Source organism: Drosophila santomea, chromosome 2L, assembly GCF_016746245.2.
Source record: "Drosophila santomea strain STO CAGO 1482 chromosome 2L, Prin_Dsan_1.1, whole genome shotgun sequence".
NCBI lineage: Eukaryota > Metazoa > Arthropoda > Insecta > Diptera > Drosophilidae > Drosophila > Drosophila santomea.
The window spans coordinates 9,717,488-9,737,490 of NC_053016.2; the positions used below are offsets into that span (position 1 = coordinate 9,717,488).

The 20,003-nt window shown below is 39.8% G+C and overlaps 1 protein-coding gene across 4 annotated transcripts in view; it reads left to right on the forward strand.

The window, feature by feature from the left end:
* The window catches only part of LOC120446133 (lachesin), a 47,158-nt gene extending 27,890 nt beyond the window's left edge, over positions 1 to 19,268 (forward strand). For 3 of the 4 annotated variants that reach the window (XM_039626961.1, XM_039626969.2, XM_039626976.2), the window contains 11 exons: positions 246 to 287; positions 472 to 677; positions 759 to 824; positions 888 to 927; positions 1,030 to 1,185; positions 1,307 to 1,435; positions 3,174 to 3,311; positions 11,727 to 11,891; positions 12,019 to 12,078; positions 13,090 to 13,176; positions 17,051 to 19,268. In XM_039626961.1, the coding sequence (XP_039482895.1) occupies positions 246 to 287; positions 472 to 677; positions 759 to 824; positions 888 to 927; positions 1,030 to 1,185; positions 1,307 to 1,435; positions 3,174 to 3,311; positions 11,727 to 11,891; positions 12,019 to 12,078; positions 13,090 to 13,176; positions 17,051 to 17,781 (1,820 nt within the window). In that variant the 3' untranslated portion in view covers positions 17,782 to 19,268. Of the gene's footprint in view, positions 1 to 245; positions 288 to 471; positions 678 to 758; positions 825 to 887; positions 928 to 1,029; positions 1,186 to 1,306; positions 1,436 to 3,173; positions 3,336 to 11,726; positions 11,892 to 12,018; positions 12,079 to 13,089; positions 13,177 to 17,050 lie in introns of those variants that run through there. The other variant, XM_039626984.1, reaches the window with a different exon arrangement.
* Positions 19,269 to 20,003: the final 735 nt, after the last annotated feature.

Here is a 20,003-nt window from a genome sequence, read left to right on the forward strand (position 1 = left end):
AATGAAACTAAAAACAAAAATCTGAAAGCGCAGCCGGAATTTCTGTCGTATCAGCAAAACACGGCGACAGACACAATTTCCGTTCTATCTTTTGTCCGCGACCAAGTTTTTTGGATGGCCTGGCTAATTAATTTTTGTTTATTACCCCTTTGGAGTGGGCAGTTCCCCTTGCAGTTTCGTTGCAGAAGAGAAATTAATTTAATTAAACGTCCTAACACTCTCCATTTCGTTCATTTCGCTTGCAGGAAAACACACGCGACTGGACACCCAGCAGACGGCACACGAAGGTAATTAATACGCTCCCATTTCTTTCGCTTTTCGAGTGTCCCACAGGGCGTATGTGCAATGTGCCGCAATGCAGCGGACACAGGATGCTAGGAAAATGTCCATCTATCCTTTCTCTCTTTCGTTAGCGGAAAGGACCCCGGGAACGGAAAAGGACTAAGTAAACAAAATAAACTATCCTTGCAGATTCCGACTTCCCGCGATTCGCGGAACCCATTGCCAATGTCACCGTCTCCGTGGGACGAGATGCCCTAATGGCATGTGTGGTGGAGAACCTCAAGGGCTACAAGGTGGCCTGGGTGCGAGTGGACACGCAGACGATCCTATCCATTCACCACAACGTCATCTCGCAGAACAGCCGCATCAGCCTGACCTACAATGACCACCGTTCGGTTGGTATTAGTCCAAAACTAATCATTTGAATTTTCAATTTAGTAACAATAATTCGTTTTTGCGTTTTTGCGTTTTTGCAGTGGTACTTGCACATCAAGGAGGTTGAGGAGACGGATCGCGGCTGGTACATGTGCCAAGTGAATACGGTGAGCTCAAGTGGCCCAAGTAAGTTCAGGAAATCACACATTTAATCTCTTCACTCCCAACAGGATCCCATGCGTTCCAGGAAGGGCTATTTGCAGGTGGTGGGTGAGTACGACAACTAATCCCTATCGCCGTCCACTGACCCCCAGTGTGACCCATTGGCCACGATAACACCCCCCGCTTTTTCCCTCCCTCCAAACTATTCAGTTCCACCGATGATTGTCGAGGGCCTGACCAGCAACGATATGGTGGTGCGCGAGGGTCAGAACATCTCGCTGGTTTGCAAGGCACGTGGCTATCCGGAGCCCTACGTCATGTGGCGACGCGAGGACGGCGAGGAGATGCTAATTGGCGGGGAGCACGGTAAGCGACCTTCTATTTTGCCGCATTGCACTTTGGCCTAACTAGGTTCTTCTCTCCCTTCTCGCTTCTCTCTTCAATGCTCCAATCGCCAATTCCCAATCCCAATTCCTGATCCCCGCAGTCAACGTGGTGGACGGTGAGCTGCTGCACATCACCAAAGTGAGTCGCCTGCACATGGCCGCGTATCTGTGCGTCGCCTCCAACGGAGTCCCGCCTTCGATTAGCAAGCGGGTCCACCTGCGTGTGCAATGTGAGTAAATGTCATTTGGTTGGCCAACACGCCAAAGTTTGCGGACTCGCTTAAGAAGAGAAAAGTAGCGATAGGAAAAAGTGTGTCTCTTTATCGTTAAATAATTTCTATAGAAGTGTGGCAATATACAAGTGCCTTAAAGCTTCTTATTCATTGAAGAAATACTATAAATGAATTATTTTTCATTTTATTAATGGTTTAAAAACTACTATAGTATTACTTTACGTTCATGTTAGACATAGTCTTATTATTTCATAACTTATTATACAAATTTATTAAAGTAATTGTAAGGCGCTTCATGGTTCTTGTGGCTCCACTTCAAGTAACCAATTTCGTTATTTAAATGAGTGCCATGTATCACGAGTGTATTTTTGTCCGATTTTCTGGGCTGCGTAAAAGGGATCCTGCAGAAATAACGTAAAATCCATTTCGGGCTTAACTCTTTTGCAATATTTATGCCACGTTGAGTGGAGTGGGGAGAAAATGGAAAGTGTGACGAACGCTGGATTCAATGCGTAAAATACACACAAAACAAGGCGCTCCACCACCCACCAACACACTTCACCGCCCCCCACCCCCCGTAGCATGTTGCCAATGCAGTTTTTGGGGCAATAACCGCAACGCGTCCTCAACATTGGCACACAAAAGGGCGATGGGCGATGGGCGGGGACAGTGGGTGGAACTGGCCACGCACTTGGCCAAAATCGACCAAAAGCTGCAGTCACGTTAAATTAATTTACCTATGAGAGTTTACCGTGTGTGTCTCACTGTCGTTGGCCGAAAACGCTAGAGATGGACGTCATGCGATGGGATTAATTAACTGGCCACAGCTTACCAAAACATATGAGTGTTGATTGTGTATGTACCCAGGAATGGCAGGGAATGTGTAACTAGGATGATAAATTCATCATTTTGTTCGAATTTTTGAATGACACTCTGCGCTGCTTCAAAGTGCTGCCATCCAGTGAAACTCCAAAATATTCACATTTGAATTTACAAAATATTTTTCACCCAGCTTCCATCTCTAGTCTGCATGGGCTGATGCACTGCGCTCATTTCGCTTTGTTTGTGGGCGTTTGCTTGTTTGTTTGTTTGTCGGCAGGTGTTATTTTGTGCCCCCGTGATGTGTGCGTGGCCAAAATGCGTTCACCATTCGCAGAGCGGCTCTTGTTGTTACTGCATTGCCCACACCCACACATCCTAGAATTTTCCCCTTTAGTATCAGCGGTGGCAAGCAAAGCTATTTACGCACACACACGCCGCCCAGATGGACGGCCATGTCCCAGACACAATCACTCGCTACCAGGCGCACTTTTAATGACTGAGTGCATTTTAATCCAAAAACAGTTTGTAAACTCACGTAAAATGCTATGCAAAATTCTCGGTAAAACTCGGATAGTGCTGTATAGCTGATGAAGGGTTCGTGACGCACCCCGAATAGGGATATTCCATGGCTAGGGATGCTAAAAAGGATTACCGTAGATGTTGGACTCCTGCATTTGATGGCATAATGGATTCAATTTAAAGATAATGGAAGTGGATTACTTTCTGGAGCATCCAGTAATATAAGACTCTTTTTCAAATAATTTCAACGCTGCTGAAACGTTATATGAGAAATTGAAAACAGTAACATCTTATCAAGTGTATAACACTTTTTTTTCTGTTTTAAAATACACTTTGATTAAGCTTATTTAACAGAGTAACTTGCAAGTATTTTCATAATTTTCCTCGTCAACAGTTCCGCCGATGCTTTCCATACCCAACCAGCTGGAGGGAGCCTATCTGGGCCAAGATGTTATACTCGAGTGCCACACTGAGGCCTATCCAGCATCGATCAACTACTGGACCACGGAGCGCGGGGATATGATCATATCGGGTAAGACAGGGCCGTGAATCGGTCTTCTGAAGCACTGCCTGTAAATGAGAGCGAGTAAGGAAGGAACTTGTATTAACTGCAGGAAACCGTCGTAAATAAGCTTACAATGTACAATGCTTAAGCATGCCAACCAACACCTCGGACTTCTTAACATGCTTAAGTCAGTTCCGCGGAAAATTGACATGGGAGAGGCCAGAGGAAAACAAAATGAAAACTTGGGAAAACCTCAGTTGAGCTGATCCCGTTTATTTCGCTTTTTCAATTGCAAGGGAGTGCAAGCGAATGTTGATGTGGTGTCCCTTTTTTATTGTTTTACATGGAAGTTTTCGGCTTTCCGCGTCCAACGGCTCGCAATAAAATGCGTTGCCCATACGCACTGTGTGACAGGCTTAAAATGCACATGCACACACGTGTGCACATAGGGGGCAGCTACATTGTGGCATTTCGAGCAGGAATGCCTTAAAGTGTCCCATCTTTATGGGATGACGTTTTAACAGTTTTCTCTCTGATTGACACCAGACAGATTTCAGAAGAAGCCAAAATGCAGACTGCAGGCAGAGGTTGAACATGTGTCAGATGGAACTGAGTAGATTTTCAAAACATTATCCCATGCTGTGAGTAAGCTTAAAGGCTTATACTTCAGCTACGTTATAATGGCTTTTAAAATTCTTCAAGCCATACACCTCAAAAACCAAGCTTATTAATTGCTTAGAAAAAGTTTAGATATACATAGATAAAGATATATTGATATATACATAGATATGACCTCCAGCTTTAATTTTATATAAACAATCAATATGTTGGAGCAAAATTATTATTATTATTATAATAGATAGAGCAGTTTACAAAACTAAACTAACTTAAGTAATATAGCACTGGCTGCAGGGCCTATGGCTATTTTGGTTTACAATTTTTATTTATTAATTTATTTTTTAAATCTAATTAATGGCTAGTTGGTTAAATGATTACTGTGTTTGTTGTTGTACATTTGTTTTTTTTTTTGTTTTAAATTTGGTGGTATAATTCTGTTTTTTTTAGGAAACGTATGATTTTTTGTATGTTTTCTGGGTTGGGCTTGCTAAGAAGGTCTAGGGGGTTAGTGTTGCTAAATATGGCTTGCTTGGTTTGTATAAGGGATGGACATGAGTTCATTATGTGGCTTATTGAAAGATCTCCTTGGCAAAAAGGGCAAACTGTTATAGGATTTGGATTTAGGTAGTGTTGGTGGGTTATGTTTGTGTGTCCTAGTCGAAGTCGTATTATTTTTATTTGGTCGAGTCTGGTCCAATTTTGGCGAGTTTGTTTAAGGTAATCGCAGGTGTGTGTGTTATTTATGTTAAGTGATTGGTACCATTGATTGCAGTTTATAATATTTTCTTTTTGTTTTGTCGCAAGTTCAGCTTTAAGATGTCTTTTTAAATCTGTGTTGTTTATGTTTGGGGTGACAATTAGTGGCATATTGCTTGCTGATTTTGCAGCTTGATCGGCAAGTTCATTACCTGTTATTCCTGAATGGCCAGGAATCCACATTATTTTAATTTTAGGGGCATGTTGTGTTATTAGGGATCTGATTCGGTTTGGGTAAAAGCTGTTGTTATTCGGGTTTTTGATTGAGTCTATTGCTGATAGGGAGTCGGAACAGATAACAAATTTGCCTCTTCGGGTTTTAATTAGTTCTATTGCTTCTAGTATGGCAATTGTTTCGGAGGTGAGGACGGATGAGTATGGAGGCAGTATGCCCTGTTTCAAGATGTTTGTGTCAGTTGTTATGGCGAATGATATAATGCAGTTAATTTTTGAACCGTCGGTGAATATGAAACTATGTGGCTTTAGTTTATTTTTTGTGTGTTCGAATAATTTTCTGTATGATTCTGGGGATGTTTCTTGTTTCTTGTGGCCTCTGAGTGACGTGTCTATTAGGTTGGGGAGGTCCCATGATGGCTTGTATTTATGGAGTTTTATTGGTTTGTAGGGTAGGTTAAGTTCTAGGCTGAGTTTGATTGTGTGGTCTATTATTGATAGTGTTTTCTTTTTAGATTTTTTGTGCTTAACAAATTTGTGAATTGGCGTGTTTTTCGAAAAGATTAGGTTTTGGGATAGCTTGGCTATTTGAAGGTCTCGTTTCATTTCTAAAGAGGGAACATTTGATTCGTATAGTAAATTATTTATTGGGGTAGAGCGATACGCTCCGAGGGCTAGGCGGATTGCGGAGTTAAATGGTGTTTTTAATTTGTTTAGAATGCTTTTGGGAGCGTGGCCGTATAGAAACAGGCCATATTCTAATTTGGCGATGACCGTTGCTTTTGCTACATTAAGTAGTGTATGCGTGTTGCAATTGAATTTGGGACTGGATAGACATTTTATTATGTTTAGCTTATTGTAGAGTTTGGGTAAGAGTGAATATATGTGTGTGTTCCATTTATATTTGTTGTTTATAGTTATACCTAGAATTTTTAGGGAAGTAACGGTAGGAATTTGGATGTTGTTGCAGCTTACCTTGCAAGTACAGTGATGTTTTTTACATATGTGGAGGTGTTGGCATTTTGATAGGGATAGCGATGCCCCTGAGTAGGAGCCCCAATTCCCTATATCATTTAAGAGGTTGTCTAGGCTGATGTTTGTGTTTTTTTTGAAATTTATTATAAGGAAGAAGTCGTCGGCGTATGCGTTAAATTTTATTTCTTTGTATAGGGATATGATATTAGATAATTTATTAAAAGCTATGAGAAAGAGTATTACGGATATGGGTGAACCTTGGGGGATTCCATTGGATAGGGGTAGTGGGCTTGATGTATGCGGACCGACACGGACAATTATTTTTCTGTTAGTCATAAAGTTTTTTATGTAGTTTATAATTTTTGGGCCTGTTTTCCATTCCTGCAGCTGGTGGATTATGGAGTGCACACCTACTCGATCGAAGGCTCTTGAAAAATCAAGAGTGACGAGGGAGGTGTGCATTTTTGACTTCGTTATGAGATAGTCTACATAGAGTAGACAGTCCGAAGTCGATTTGCCTTTTTTAAATCCAAATTGGTTTTCGTTAAGTAGGTTGCTATTTGTCACCAACCACCAGAGTCTTTTAGCTATTATTTTATCTAGTGTTTTTGCTATACAGCAGTTGAGAGAAATGGGTCGGTAAGACGTAGTTTTAGTTTTGTCGGTGTTAGGCTTGAGGATTGGGATGATTAGGCTTGTTTTGTAGGCTTGAGGTATGTGGCTATTAAATATTTCATTAAATAGTTTTGTTATTCTGTGTTTTGTTGTGGGGGAGCTATTTTTTATCATTTGATATGAAATTCTATTGAGTCCTGGAGCTGATCCTTTTAATGTTTGTAGCGCTGAGATGAGTTCGAGATATGTTATGTTTTTTTCAATGGTTTGGGCTATTGGAGAGGGGGTATAGTTCTGTAGGTTGTTTCTGTATTTATTGTTTCGGAACTCCTCTGAAAAGTTCCAGTCGCCGGAGAGTTCAGAAAAGTGTTGTGCGAATATGTTAGCAATTTCGTTGCTAGCTAGTGTCGTTTCGTTGTTTTCTGGGCTGGATATGGCATGAATTTGTTTTATTGGGTTAAGTCCGCAGAAACGTCTTATATTGGTCCATATTTTGGATGAGGGGGTAGTGGGATTGATGGTTGAGGTAAAAGAACTGGAAGCATCTTTTTTTCTTTTTTTTAATTCGTGCCTAAATTTTGCGTTTTTACGTCTATAGTCAATAATGTTTTCTAGGGTGATTGTACGGTTTAATTTTTTCCAAGCAAGTTGCTTTTGCTTTCGCAGTTGGTCGAGGTGCTTGTTCCACCATGGAACCCTGTAGGGATGTGCGTTTGGTGAGGTTTGTGGGATTGAGAGGTTTGCGCTATATAAAATAATTCTATTGATTTGGGCGGCTTCTTTGTTTACGTTTTGGGAGGTAGGGTATTTCTCGTTTATTTGTTGTGTATGTGCGCTGTACTGGTCCCAGTTGGCTTCTTTTAGTTTAAAAAAGGGTCTGTTGAATTTCTGTGTATTAGTCGTTGGGAATAAGGTCGTGATGATAGGAAAATGGTCGCTGCCATGAAGATCGTTTAGAATTTTCCAGTTTGCGTGAGGGGCTAGGATTGGAGAGCAGAGTGTGAGGTCGATATGTGAGTAAGTATTGTGTGTTGAAAAGTGTGTGGGAGATTTGTCGTTTAGAAGAATAAGGTGTGTATTGTCGATGAATCTTTGAGTTATTTTCCCTCGTGTATTTGTTGTTGGGGAGCCCCAAGACGGGTGCCATCCATTGAAATCTCCCGTAATTAGAGATGGTGTTTGCTGGATGTTAAATGTGTTTAGGAGTGTCTGGTCAGAAATGTTTTTGGTAGGGGAGATGTATGTGGAAAATATGTTTAGTTTTATTTTAGATTGTATGTTTATGGCTATTGCTTCTGGATCGCTTGTGATATTGAGGATAGTGTATTGGATTGACTTATGAACTAGTAGTGCTACGCCCCCAAATCTATTGGTGGCTATATTGGTTAATAGCTTATAGTTTATTGGAGTTGGAATGATATTAATGTGTTGTATGTGGGTTTCTTGGAGGGAAATTATGTGTGGGGAGTATTTCTTAATGAGAATAAGGAGTTGGCTGTAGTTGTTTACATATCCTTTTAAGTTCCATTGGATTACAGTAAGGGACATTTGGGAGGAGATAAAAGCTTATAACTTAGTTTAAGGGTGGTGTTGACGGTTTAGTTTAAGCTCTGTGTAGGGCTTAAGATTCTATATGGATTCGCTATCGCTGTTGTTAGTGTGTTTCTTTTTGTTTAAAGTTTTGGCCTTTATTTTGGATGCTTTGAGGTTAGTAGATAGGTTATTAGACTTATCTTTTGAGAAAATTTTTATTTTTAGGTCCTCTGTGTGTTGTGATGAGTATGGCGTAGATGTGGGGTGGTAAGTATCCATGTCTTCTGGTTTGTCGTAGCAATGATGGTGGTGGTGTTGAAGCGGTTGGTTTGACAGAGGAGTTGTTTTGGCTGGTCCAGTTGTTGTTGTCTTCGATGAAGTGGTATGTGCTGTTGATGTGGGTGTGATGTACGAATTTTGCGATTGGATTGTGTGTGTATTTGTGTCGATATTAGGTGCTTGAGTGTTTGTTTTCATCTGTGTTGTGCCGTTTGTGAGTGTTTTGGCATAGGAGTCTCGCAATTGGAAGCCGTGTCGTTCAAAATAAATACGTTGAGCAGTTTTATGGTCTACTTTTTGTGTGGTTTTAATGGCTGTTAATTCCTGGTTTTTTATAAAAGTGGGGCATTTGCGATCAAGTGGGCTGTGTTGATGGTTGATTTCTGGGTTGTTTCTGCAGTTTAAGCAGTTTTTTTCGTTTGTGCATGTTTCTCCGTCGTTTGTGTGTTTTACTTCTGAGCAATTGGTGCAGGTTTCTAGGCTTTTGCATATTGGTGCTGGGTGGCCGAAGCGAAGGCATTTTTTGCATCGGAGTGGAAGTGGAATATAGTCTCGTACTCGGACTGTTTCGTAGCCGATTCGTAATATTTCAGGGAGTTTGTGTGATTCAAATGTTATAATGATCAGGCCGGTTTCAATTAAGGTGGTGTTGTTGGTATCGGAGTTAGAGTTGGGGTTTTGTCGTTTCATTATTTTTTTAAATTCAGTTACTTTTTGTGGTTTTAACTCTTGTAGAATTGTGTCTTCGTCGATATATCTAAGGTCGTTGCAATAGATAACTCCCTTGGAGAAGTTTAATGTTTTATGTTCAGTTGCTGTTACTTCCACATCTGCGATTGTTGTAAGTTTAAGGAGTTTTCTGGCTTGTAGTTCATTTTTAGTTTTTATTAATAGGCTGCCGTCTCTTGTACGTTTGCATACCTCAACTTCTCCTCCACAGGCAAAGTCCACAGATTTTTTAATGATGAAAGGTGATATTCTTTCAAACGAGTTGTAATCTTTCCTTTTAATGACAATAAATTTTGGGTTTCCTAATTGGGATTGGTAAGATTTTGCGGTGAAATTATGAATGTCTGGTGGGTCTGTCATGATTGTTAGATAAGGGCTTCAGCCCGAGTTATAGGTTTTGGTGTTTTTGTTGTTGTGTTTTTTGTTTATCTTTGTGGTTTATATTTGTTTGTGCAAAGTTTTGCTGATAAGAGTTTAGGGCTTGCGCGAAGCGAGGCTTTAAGCTATAGTGGCACGACTTATCTCTTCGGAGGTTGAAGTTGTACTGTGGAGCAAAATTAATTACTCTCGCAGCTTCCAAATCTCGATTCATGATAAATACGAGAAACATTTAAAATTACCAAAACTAAATAATAACATATTTCGGGGATTGGAAATGAGCAGATTCCAAATTCCGCAAAATGGTACACAATGCAAATTGAATAGAGGTAATGAAAACGTCAGAAAATATTATTTTGTTGCGGAAATTATTTAAACATAATCACATTTGCAGACACATTTGCATGTGTGCTGAAATACCAAAGGGAAATACTAATGTGCAACAGTATGAATTGAATGTCGGATGTAATCCGTCGTCGATTTGCTAAATTAAAATGTAAATTAAATAATGCTAAGAGGAAAATTTCAAGGGTGAAGTTAAATGTTTTTTTTGTGATGATAGTTTTAAAAACTAATATAGTTCGGCTGCTTTAAGGCTGAAATGCAATGGAAATCAACCTCAATGACTCACTGGTGGCAGCTCATATGCATAAAAATAGAGCTATATATATAGACGAGCGTTTGATGAACTGTCATTTGGTTTCATTTTATGCTTAAATGTCACTTTGTTTGTTCGATAGGCATAGCCATGCCGAACAAAAAGGAAAATCTATGGCTGGGCTTTCGCTGTCCCAGGTAGAAAATAGCGACTCGGATATTTGACATTTCATATGCACACACGCACAAGCAAAAAACTAAGTAATTGCGAGGAAAATGCGAACCAAGATACGAGATATGAAAGCCACGTTCATGATGTATGGCCAACAGCCACCGAAAGTTTGGGTAATAAATTTTAACCGCCTTTCCATTGGGTTTCATATAACTATCATGAATAGAGGTACTAAATGGGGTAGCTTGAAAAAACGGAAGCGAATGCTTTTCATAACATTTTCAATTGTAATGCAAGAAAATGGGTATTTTACTCTTTTATGTGTAAAATGTAGTAAATAAAAACAGATTTACCTATTTTATAAAATTTTTCTAAGAAATCCATTTAAAAGTTTTCTGTACTCAGCTGTACATTTAAAGTGAAAACTTTAACTGTGAAAGATGGGAATATTTATAGGAATAAAATAATTTCGATTCCGCGACATATATATTTATGAGCTACCATCGTTGAACTATCTGCAGCAGATGCCATATATCACAACGTATAGAGCGCCAGTCTGCGGAACAAGCAATTCTACATTTAGCTCAAGAAACCGAAACTTTCCTTCGCTGCGGCTGGCATTAAAAGTATAAAGTTCCTGGAAAGACTTGGCAGGCAGGGAAAAGAATTGCTGCCGCCGATGATTATGAGAAAAATTATATATTTGCGTGTCGGAGGGACTTACATGTGGGCCTACGTATACACGTAGTTGTGGCATGGCATATGCAGAGAGATGGAGAAGTATCACAAAAGGTGACTGGGGCTATAAAAAGAAGTCGCAGGAGCGGGTCACATGCAAGTTGGGCGCTATGTGGAAAATTGTTTTTCCCCATTGTTTGGCGCTGACGAAAAAGAAAACAGGGGAAACTAAAGACATTTGTCACAGGAACACACACCCAAGAACACACCATACACACACACACACACTCACACACTCACACTGTGGCATAGACAAAGGACAACATGACGTATGGATAACATGCGATATCGCCTTACAATGCGCCAAGCAATCAAAGTGAAATTAAGTTTATATATTTAATGCTACTTACTGCCAGCTACTTGGTCTCGTTTTCATAGCCGGGCCCCAAAAAGTAGGCAACACAATACGAAATGAAATGAAACGAAACGAAATGGAACGAAATTAAAGCCGCAGACGGCAGCTGAACAAAAGTTTTTCTTTTAGATTTTCACTGATTAATGAGAAAAGTTTTAGTTGGCGATGGCAATGGAAATGGCTGAAGAACTGCGCCAGTTTTAATTACACACACACAATCACACATTCGGCGAAGGAGTCGGGTGTTTCTATGTTTCTATGTGAGGGGTTGGGTGTAATTAGTTGGAGTCCTCCGATTGAGAAAGCGACTCACTTCACTGCACTTGGCCAGCACCAGCAGTGGAAACAACAAAACTACTACGGCCACCCAGTGCAGGTGACATTAATTAATTGATTTTTTCCCCTTACATACAGTTGAACATACACTTGTTTTCCAACCAAGTCGCCATTGCTGGAAAATTGTCACTTAAAAGACCACCGCCGCTGACGACTGACAGTTTTTCCGCATTTCTCGCAATTTCAGACACCTCACGAGCCGGCGATAAATACGAGACCACATCAACCGTCAGCGGTTACACAAAGTACATGAAGTTAAAAATCCGTGCAGTTGGACCCAACGATTTCGGCACATATCGCTGCGTGGCCAAGAATTCGCTGGGCGAAACGGATGGAAATATAAAACTGGACGGTAAGCGGAAATATATCGCATTTATTTCAACTTTACGATATTGCAACAGCTGCATCTGAGCACGTAAAAACTACTTCAACCAATATGCAGTTAACTTCTCTAATGAATATATCCATTTTGCTTGCAGAAATGCCCACACCAACCACAGCCATTATTTCCGAAATGTCCTTGCTGAACCGCAGCTATGGTAAGACCTCTTTTCACTATTGACCATTAAGTTAATTTCATTTGTTAAAGTTTGCTGTACGCTTTAAAGGCAAACATTGTGGCAAAAAAAAGCTTAAATTCGCATTATGTGCAGTACACAGCCATTCGATCAACTCCCTAATTGATTAAATTTCTACCATAAGCATCGCAGCATAATTTTTTTTGCTTGGTCATGAATAGCAGAGCACCATATAATGGGTTTTTAATTTTATGCACTGCAAAGCACAAAATCACAGTCAGCACAATACATTAAATTGGTTCAAAAACGCAGACAATCACGAATATCATTAAAAAGGACATCATATTATATTTATTTTCATAAAAATCATTATGTGAGCCTACATACTGGGCTCTTAAATCATTAAAAATTAGTAAGAGGGTTAGTTTTCAAATTTCTATGAGAATAATCACTTAAACTCGGTTCACAAACATCGTAGATTTGCTAAGTGAAAGCGATAAGAGTCCTTAACATCCTGAAATTACAGTAATCAACGCGAATAGCCGAAAAACACAAACCATCGTGGAAAGCACACCACATAAGACCGCACCCCATTCCTCATCCTCATCATCAACCTTGTTTAAAGACCATGAAGTCAAAAAGTTGCATGCGATTTCAGTTTTTGTTTTTAGCCACCTTTGTTGGCTGTTGTCCGGTGTTTTGGCCGCTTCAAAGGGCTATTAAATGCAAATAAATGCAAAATTAAATAGAAATACCTTAGCATACAATTACCCATTGCATCTGTGTAAATGTGTATTACTAAATTCCTTTTTATATGGTTTCTATTTCTCCCTTTTTCTTCGTTGTTTCCCAAAACCTTCCCTAATTTGAATATTTCTTTCATGTTATGCCCTTCTCCAACCAACAACAACAACATGAACCGAAAACAACCGACAACAACCGCGTTATCCCGATCTCCCCCTGAACTATATTGTGTACTCCGCGACTGACGCTTGCTGCATAAAATTAAAAATGTGTAAAAAATGTATAAAGATGGCAAGAGACGTCATAGAAATAAATTTGACTCGGCTAACGCTCTGCCTGATTATGGGGTTGAGGAGTGGCGTGACGGAGCCCAAGGTAAGTACTATATCTACATCTCTATCTCCTACTGTCCTCCAGTCCTTTATCCGTTCCAAAAGACCCATCTCCAACATTCATTCCCCCACCTTTTTCATGGCTATCTCTTCTTTAGTGGCATTTTATGGACCCTGCTGCATATTCAACTACATTTGCGCATTGCGAGGCCAAAGTTGCCCCCGTGGTTGCATTTCTCTTTTATGGCATTTCTTTCACTTCAAGTGCGTCGCCGTGTGATCTCATAATTTTAATCTTTTCTCCTGGGGCCAAAAACTTGGACTGCGCACAATACTGCTCAAGTGTTTAGCACAAACGTTGGAGATTAATTAAATTTCCTAGTTCCTGGCGAAATGACGCTTACACTTCGCCGCCGTGTTGTTATTTTCATTCATCCGCATTTCGTGGCAAGTACAAATTGCACTTCTCTGCCGCCGGATTCTTCAACTTTTGTAGTGCCATAAGCCATTGCATTGACGGAAAAAGCAATAAATGGGGCTTACACCACAATAACTTTGGCAAACAAAGAACTCGAAATTTGCACAGAGAATGGCGGATGAAGGACACAGGGCAACTTTAAATGGCAATAAAAGCTTTTAGCGTTACTTGAAAAAGGAACTAAAAGTGCATTAAACATCCTAAAAGCAATATCAGCTTCTTTACTATTCCATTGAATGCTGCCAATATAAATTGAATATAAAGCCGGCTTTTGCAAATTCACATAGCCGCGTAACCTCAAAAGATAAATACAAGATAAACACTATAAAATGTTTCATGTTCGACATTTTACCCCGTAATTATTTGTGGTTTGTTGATATGTTGACCTCCTCTGACTTGCAAAGATGCATTTGGCAGCAATAAAAATGCCAACGGGCGACACCAGCGACACCAGCGACGCCAAAAAGTGGATGGAAGCAATAAAAACAAGCAACATTGTTGATTGACACTGACATTTTGGCCATGTCAACGACAAGGTTCATCTGGCTGGCCATCTATCTGCTATCTGGTATTTGCGAACGTATGTTTTGAACGGAGGTGTGGACAGGACATGTGTCCACTTGCATTCGTTTTTATGGGCTATCAAATTTGGCGGCTAAACGCCCTCCGGATGTTGTAACTGATATACCGACCGCAGCAGACAGTTAAATTAGCCATAAACAATGACTTTTGGGCTGAATTAATCCTTGCCGAATTGCCGGGCCAACGACCGGCTGGTATTAATCTGGTTTCCTATTTTCGGGCATATTTCTGACTGTGCTTGTTGCATTTAAAATGCAATTATTTAAGGCACGCGTCCGTAAAATGCCGTTCAACCGATTGCACTAATGAACTGAAGCCCACACCGCTTCAGAGGGGGCGTGGCATGCCCCTGCCCTTTTCGGCTGCAGAGGCATTCTGGCTGCAAAGGCATTCGAGCATTGCAAGGGATAAAAAACGGGAAGAATGCAAAAATCCTGATAAAATTTCTGTTCATTATGGCAGAGACTACGGATGGCAGGGGGAAACCCGGCGAGTGATTATCTCCCTAGTGGGAGAAGTGGAAGGAGCAGGGACTTACTCCTGAAGGGGCGTTATTGATTCAACACCGGAGTTTGGGTGCTCCAAGTATCTGGGAAAACTCAATGAAGACTCTCTTAACAGTAGATGCTGGGTTCAAAAAGCATTGGGAGAATAGCAGACGGTAGTTTTAGGCTACTGGGTAGATTATAATTGAACTTATTTTATTGTTCACTATTTTAGGTATCATAAGTGATTCATATTTATGATATTTATAAAGAAAAGAAAAAGCCAATTAATTTAAAATTTATATCTTCTTTAAGACGATGCCAAAACTGGAATTAGATTTATATTTGTTGATTTAAGGAAATCAAATGCAGCTACAAGCATAAATATATATTGTTAGAAATACATTACATATAAATTTACGTATATAACACAGTTGCTGAAATATGAAGTGTTTCACATTCCGAGTTTTATATTCAGGCAAAAGCCAAAAAATATCTACTTAGTTTTTACTGAAACCTTTGTCACTTTGCATGGCAAATACATCGCTGGTTTGATATATGGATTTTAGGTACTACTTTTTACAAAGAATACAAGAAATGTATGCTGCAAGTAGAAATGCACAAATAGTGCGGGAATTCTCAATTCTTTTAAAATACAAACGGCTGGCAAAAATATGCGGCAAAATCCCTCTGGGAAATGATTTCTGTTGATTGATTGCCGATTGGCAGTTTCGACGTTGATTTCTCCGCGTCGCGGCTTATAAATAAAATATCACAAAAGGTATGCGGGGACTAAGCCAAAAGGCAAAAAAGGATGCGACAAAACAAAAACGGAAACCAGGCCAAAACGGAAATATTTATTGCCTCACATCAAATGAAATATGCCATCAAAATTGTCTGCCATGTCGGGCTGACACCTTTTCGCCGGGCTCTCAATCAACCGTAAAATCGGGTATTGGCTGTTTGCTACCTCGGGATTTCAATCTAAATGTACTTTAAGCAGGCAGTCAAAGGTAAGCAATCGGAGTGATGATGGATTCCATATGTGGGTCAGAACTTGGGGGATTTTCATTTGCCATACTTCTAAACTGTGTTTGTCAAAATTATCGCTCACTTAACAGAATGATTTTTAAGGTATTCGCAAAAAGAACCTAAATTCATTAGAATCCCATTTCCCAACGCGTTGGTATACAACGCTTTTTGTAGACAATTCAATTTCGCATTTAGCCATTGTGGCCTGCCAACCCATTCCCATCTATCACTTTATATTTATGACTCCGACTGTTGTTGTGGCAAACGCCTCATGCCGCACAGTCAACAAACCATTCAGAGTCAAGAGAATGCGCTCTTAAAGCCCACTTTGTGGTTATTTATGGGGTCAGCCGACGAAAAGTCGAACGCCAAAGATTAAAAGCAGATAAAATATATTTAATAGCCCCGCGGGTCCTGCTCCATCAACATTCCCATGGCAGTGGGCCGCAATGGACAAATTGTACACAAAAGAGCTGAAAATATGTGGAATAATGATGGATGGCTGCAATTAAGGCATGATTTTTTAGTTGGAACTCATTATTACTTGGCAACCAGCTCCAATTTCGACTGTTCTCAACCACTGTTCCTGCCCATATACGAGTATATTCCATACATATAGCGATATATCCGGCATTGACGTGCGGTCAACAAAGTGCGTTCAATGACGTGCATAAAAACCAACAGCAGCAGAAAACGCCACAAAGACACTCAATCAGCTGAAGACAGTGGGTGGTAAATTGGGGCAGGGCAGACAAAGAACGTTGAAATATGGCCAAGTAATCGCTGTCCGAATGCCTTGCTGTTGTGGAAAAGTACGAAAGTACGACAACGTTACAAAATGGCGGAATGTGCTGGTCAATATGTATAAAAAATCCGAAAGGGGCAACTGTAGCAGCAGGTCAATAAGCTAAATGAAGTCCTAAGTAGATACAAATTTAACCATAAAGAAAATGTTTTTTATTTCAACTTTACTCGAACTATAGTTTATTCCTTATGTTAAAAGCCAGCTGAGTGTTCTTAATATAAGCAATCGATGGATGATTTCAGTCAGTAACATACATATATCCAAAGACTTAACTGCCGCACACACCCATTGAACTATTAAGTGCACAGCACACTTTGCGGCTGGGAAGAGTAATTTACTTTAATGCCACCCAAAAGCCATGTCCCAATACCAATATCCGCTCGACCTAACCCAAAACCAGACCGAAACCCATGATGATAATTTATCCAGTGCCAATTTGGCATTCGCCGAACGCACAGAATAAATGAAAACATAAACCCCACTAACCAAAAAACTGATTACTACATGCTTTCCCACTCGCTCTTCTCATCCGCAGGCAACCATGCTGGAAACAATGGCGATAACAATCAAACGCCCGTGCGTAATCCGCCCGGAGCATTCCACAATTCTGCAGGCTCACTGGCGCAGCATAATCTACTTGCTAAAATAATGCTCGGCATTAAAACGCAATCATTTGGGATTTTCAAACGTTTATCGAGCTCTTCGCCGCTGGCGGCGGGACAGAGCTTTCTCTGGCTGTCGACGTTATCGCTGCCCTCAGCCCCAAGTCGGTGGCGTATGAGTAATGTGGAAAATCGGCCGTACTCACCGGAGACCATTGTCAACAGCGATACCGCCGCCGAATGCTGGGAAAGCAGAAGCCATTTCGTGAGCGACAGCAACAATAACAACAGTCGCATTACCGAACGCCCACCAATGTGGGCGCGGCATTCGCGCATATTTCACATTGCTCATACGCCGTGTGGCGCGTCAACGCAATACGAACGCCTATGCGAACGCCAATGGCAATGGCAAAGGCTGTGGCAGTGCCAGTGGCCAATGCTCATTTGCATAGTAATATTGGCTGGCTGTTTTGTTCGGTGGCTGCCAATTTTGCTGCATTTTATCGGCCGGCACATCGGAACATTTTCTATTAGCGCGACGCATAGGCAACATTTAATGTGCACATTTTGGGGCAGCCGTGGTAATAAGGTTGTCGCCAAAAATACCACCCCCGCCAGGCCAAGTACTTTCCAAATGCTCTGCTCCCGGATGTTTTCAAGATGAAATCAAATAATTGCAAAGGCAAAAAGAAACTCATTTAGGGCACAAGCAGCTTGAAGAACGAAATCAAACCTTGGCCAGACGAGGACCAGGATAACGAGGACGAAGTGGGATGGGAGAGGGGTCCAGACAGCTGCAGTGGTTGGAATTCAGATATAGATATGTTTATACTAGAGCGTAAAATGAAAATCATGTTAGGAACGAGCTGGCCAGAAGTGACAGCTGATGTGCAGCAAATAATGATGGCTGCATCCGACATTCGGCAACTAACCGGAAGTCTAACAAAATTTAATGTACCTATTCCTTTAATGAATGTATTAAAAATCAATTATATTTTAATACAAAATATATATTAAAAGCCGTTAATAATTTGTTTTTGGTTTCATATCAATAAAGTTATATTATATCCTCATTTGTTTTCTCACAATTAATTTTCATAACGATTAGAGGTTATTATGGTTTTTTTCACAACACACAGCAAAGTTTAAAATGTTTCATTATGTATAAGCCAATTAAAAGGAAATAAATTAATTAAAATCACAAAAAAAAATGCAGAACTGGAACGGCAAAAAAAATACGGAAATACGGTTAATCAAATTTGCATTTAGATGAAAGTATTTACGCATACACATACATAGCGAATTTACATAGTAAATTTAGCAGAATTATAAAAGCAAATAAAAATAAAAGAAAAAAATGTGAACCAATAGGTAAAACAAAAAGTGTTGCATTAAGTAATTTATTGAATATAATATTGACACTTAACAGACGATTAAAATTGTTTAGCAATTTGTTGTCCGAAAAACGAAAATGTTAACAATATGCTTATTCAATTAATTTGGGTTGCATTGCATTCAATTTGTTTAACTTTACGAACAAACAAAGCATGTAATAAATAAAAAGCTCCATGAATACGAAATTTACTTTAATTTTATTCCTTTTGTTTTAGAGAAATAAATTAAAGCCTTCGTACACTCCCTTTAATTGTAAATATTTAAATGGTGCAAAAAGAGTATTAAATGAATTCATTGTAACTTCGCTGTATATATGAAGAAAACTATATGTGCAACTATATATAAATTTCCATTTAAGGCTCATAGGGCTTACCTGACCCTATCTAAAGAATTTAATGAAAATTATAAATTGCGCTTGAGTTTCCATTGTAAATAATTAAACCATACTATCACATACAAGTTGAAATGAATGTTAACGCGTTAAATAAATAAAATATATATCTTTAGATGTAGAACCGCAAGAAAAACAAGCAGAAAAACTTTGCAGTTGAGTATGATGTTGAGACCTATTTATTTAAGCCTACTTAAGAAGCTCAAAACACTTGAATATGAAGTCGAAAAATTATACCTAACGTCTAAGTTAGTTATAACTTATTATATATGTATGGAGCTCTATATATGTGAATAAGTGGCATATCTATGTGACATATTTGTATGTAAGTGTACGCAAAAGATTACAGCAAAAATAAAGCCCAAAACAAGCCCATCCAATGTTGCTAAATTTCCCCCTCAACGTGAAAACAACATCCGGCATCGTATTTTTCATCCTGGTCCTGCGTAACAGACAACCATGCAATTTTCCGCAAGTAACCAAGCAGAAGAACAATATAAAATGCAGCTGTTGAACACAGGGGTGGATTCAAAACGGACAAGGTAATAGGAGTCAATTTTTATATTGAACATCACTAGCTTGGATTGGTTTGGATTAGATCTAAACATCTTGAGATGCTTGCAAAAATTATTATTTAATTAGAATTTAAAAAAGGCTCTTGGCAATGAGTCCACTTCTTGAAAAGAGCCTAATTGCCCCCATATGCAATGATTCAAGAAAAGAACAAAAACCGAGTGAAATTTAATGGATAAAAACAAAAGCAAGGCCACAATGGAAGAAAACGAGAGTAAATGCCTAGACATACGTAGACTCTATGTGAAACCAGGCCAAACCGAATGTGCTCCCTTTTTCGTTTTTGCTGCAGCTTGTTTATAGGAATTGTTGCAGCTGCCTCTGTTGAAATGTTGCGGCTGCCATTGAAATGACTTGGTGTGGAAATGAGCGAAATTTCCAAGCAATTAGCAGTGGCTGAATGGTACATACCGAATAATCGATGCGTTCTCGTCGTTTTCATCTCTTTCACTGGCTTTGTGGTTCACGGTGCGTATGAGCGATGCCATTTTGCCGTATGGAGTATCTTACGCTGACGCAAAGGCGAC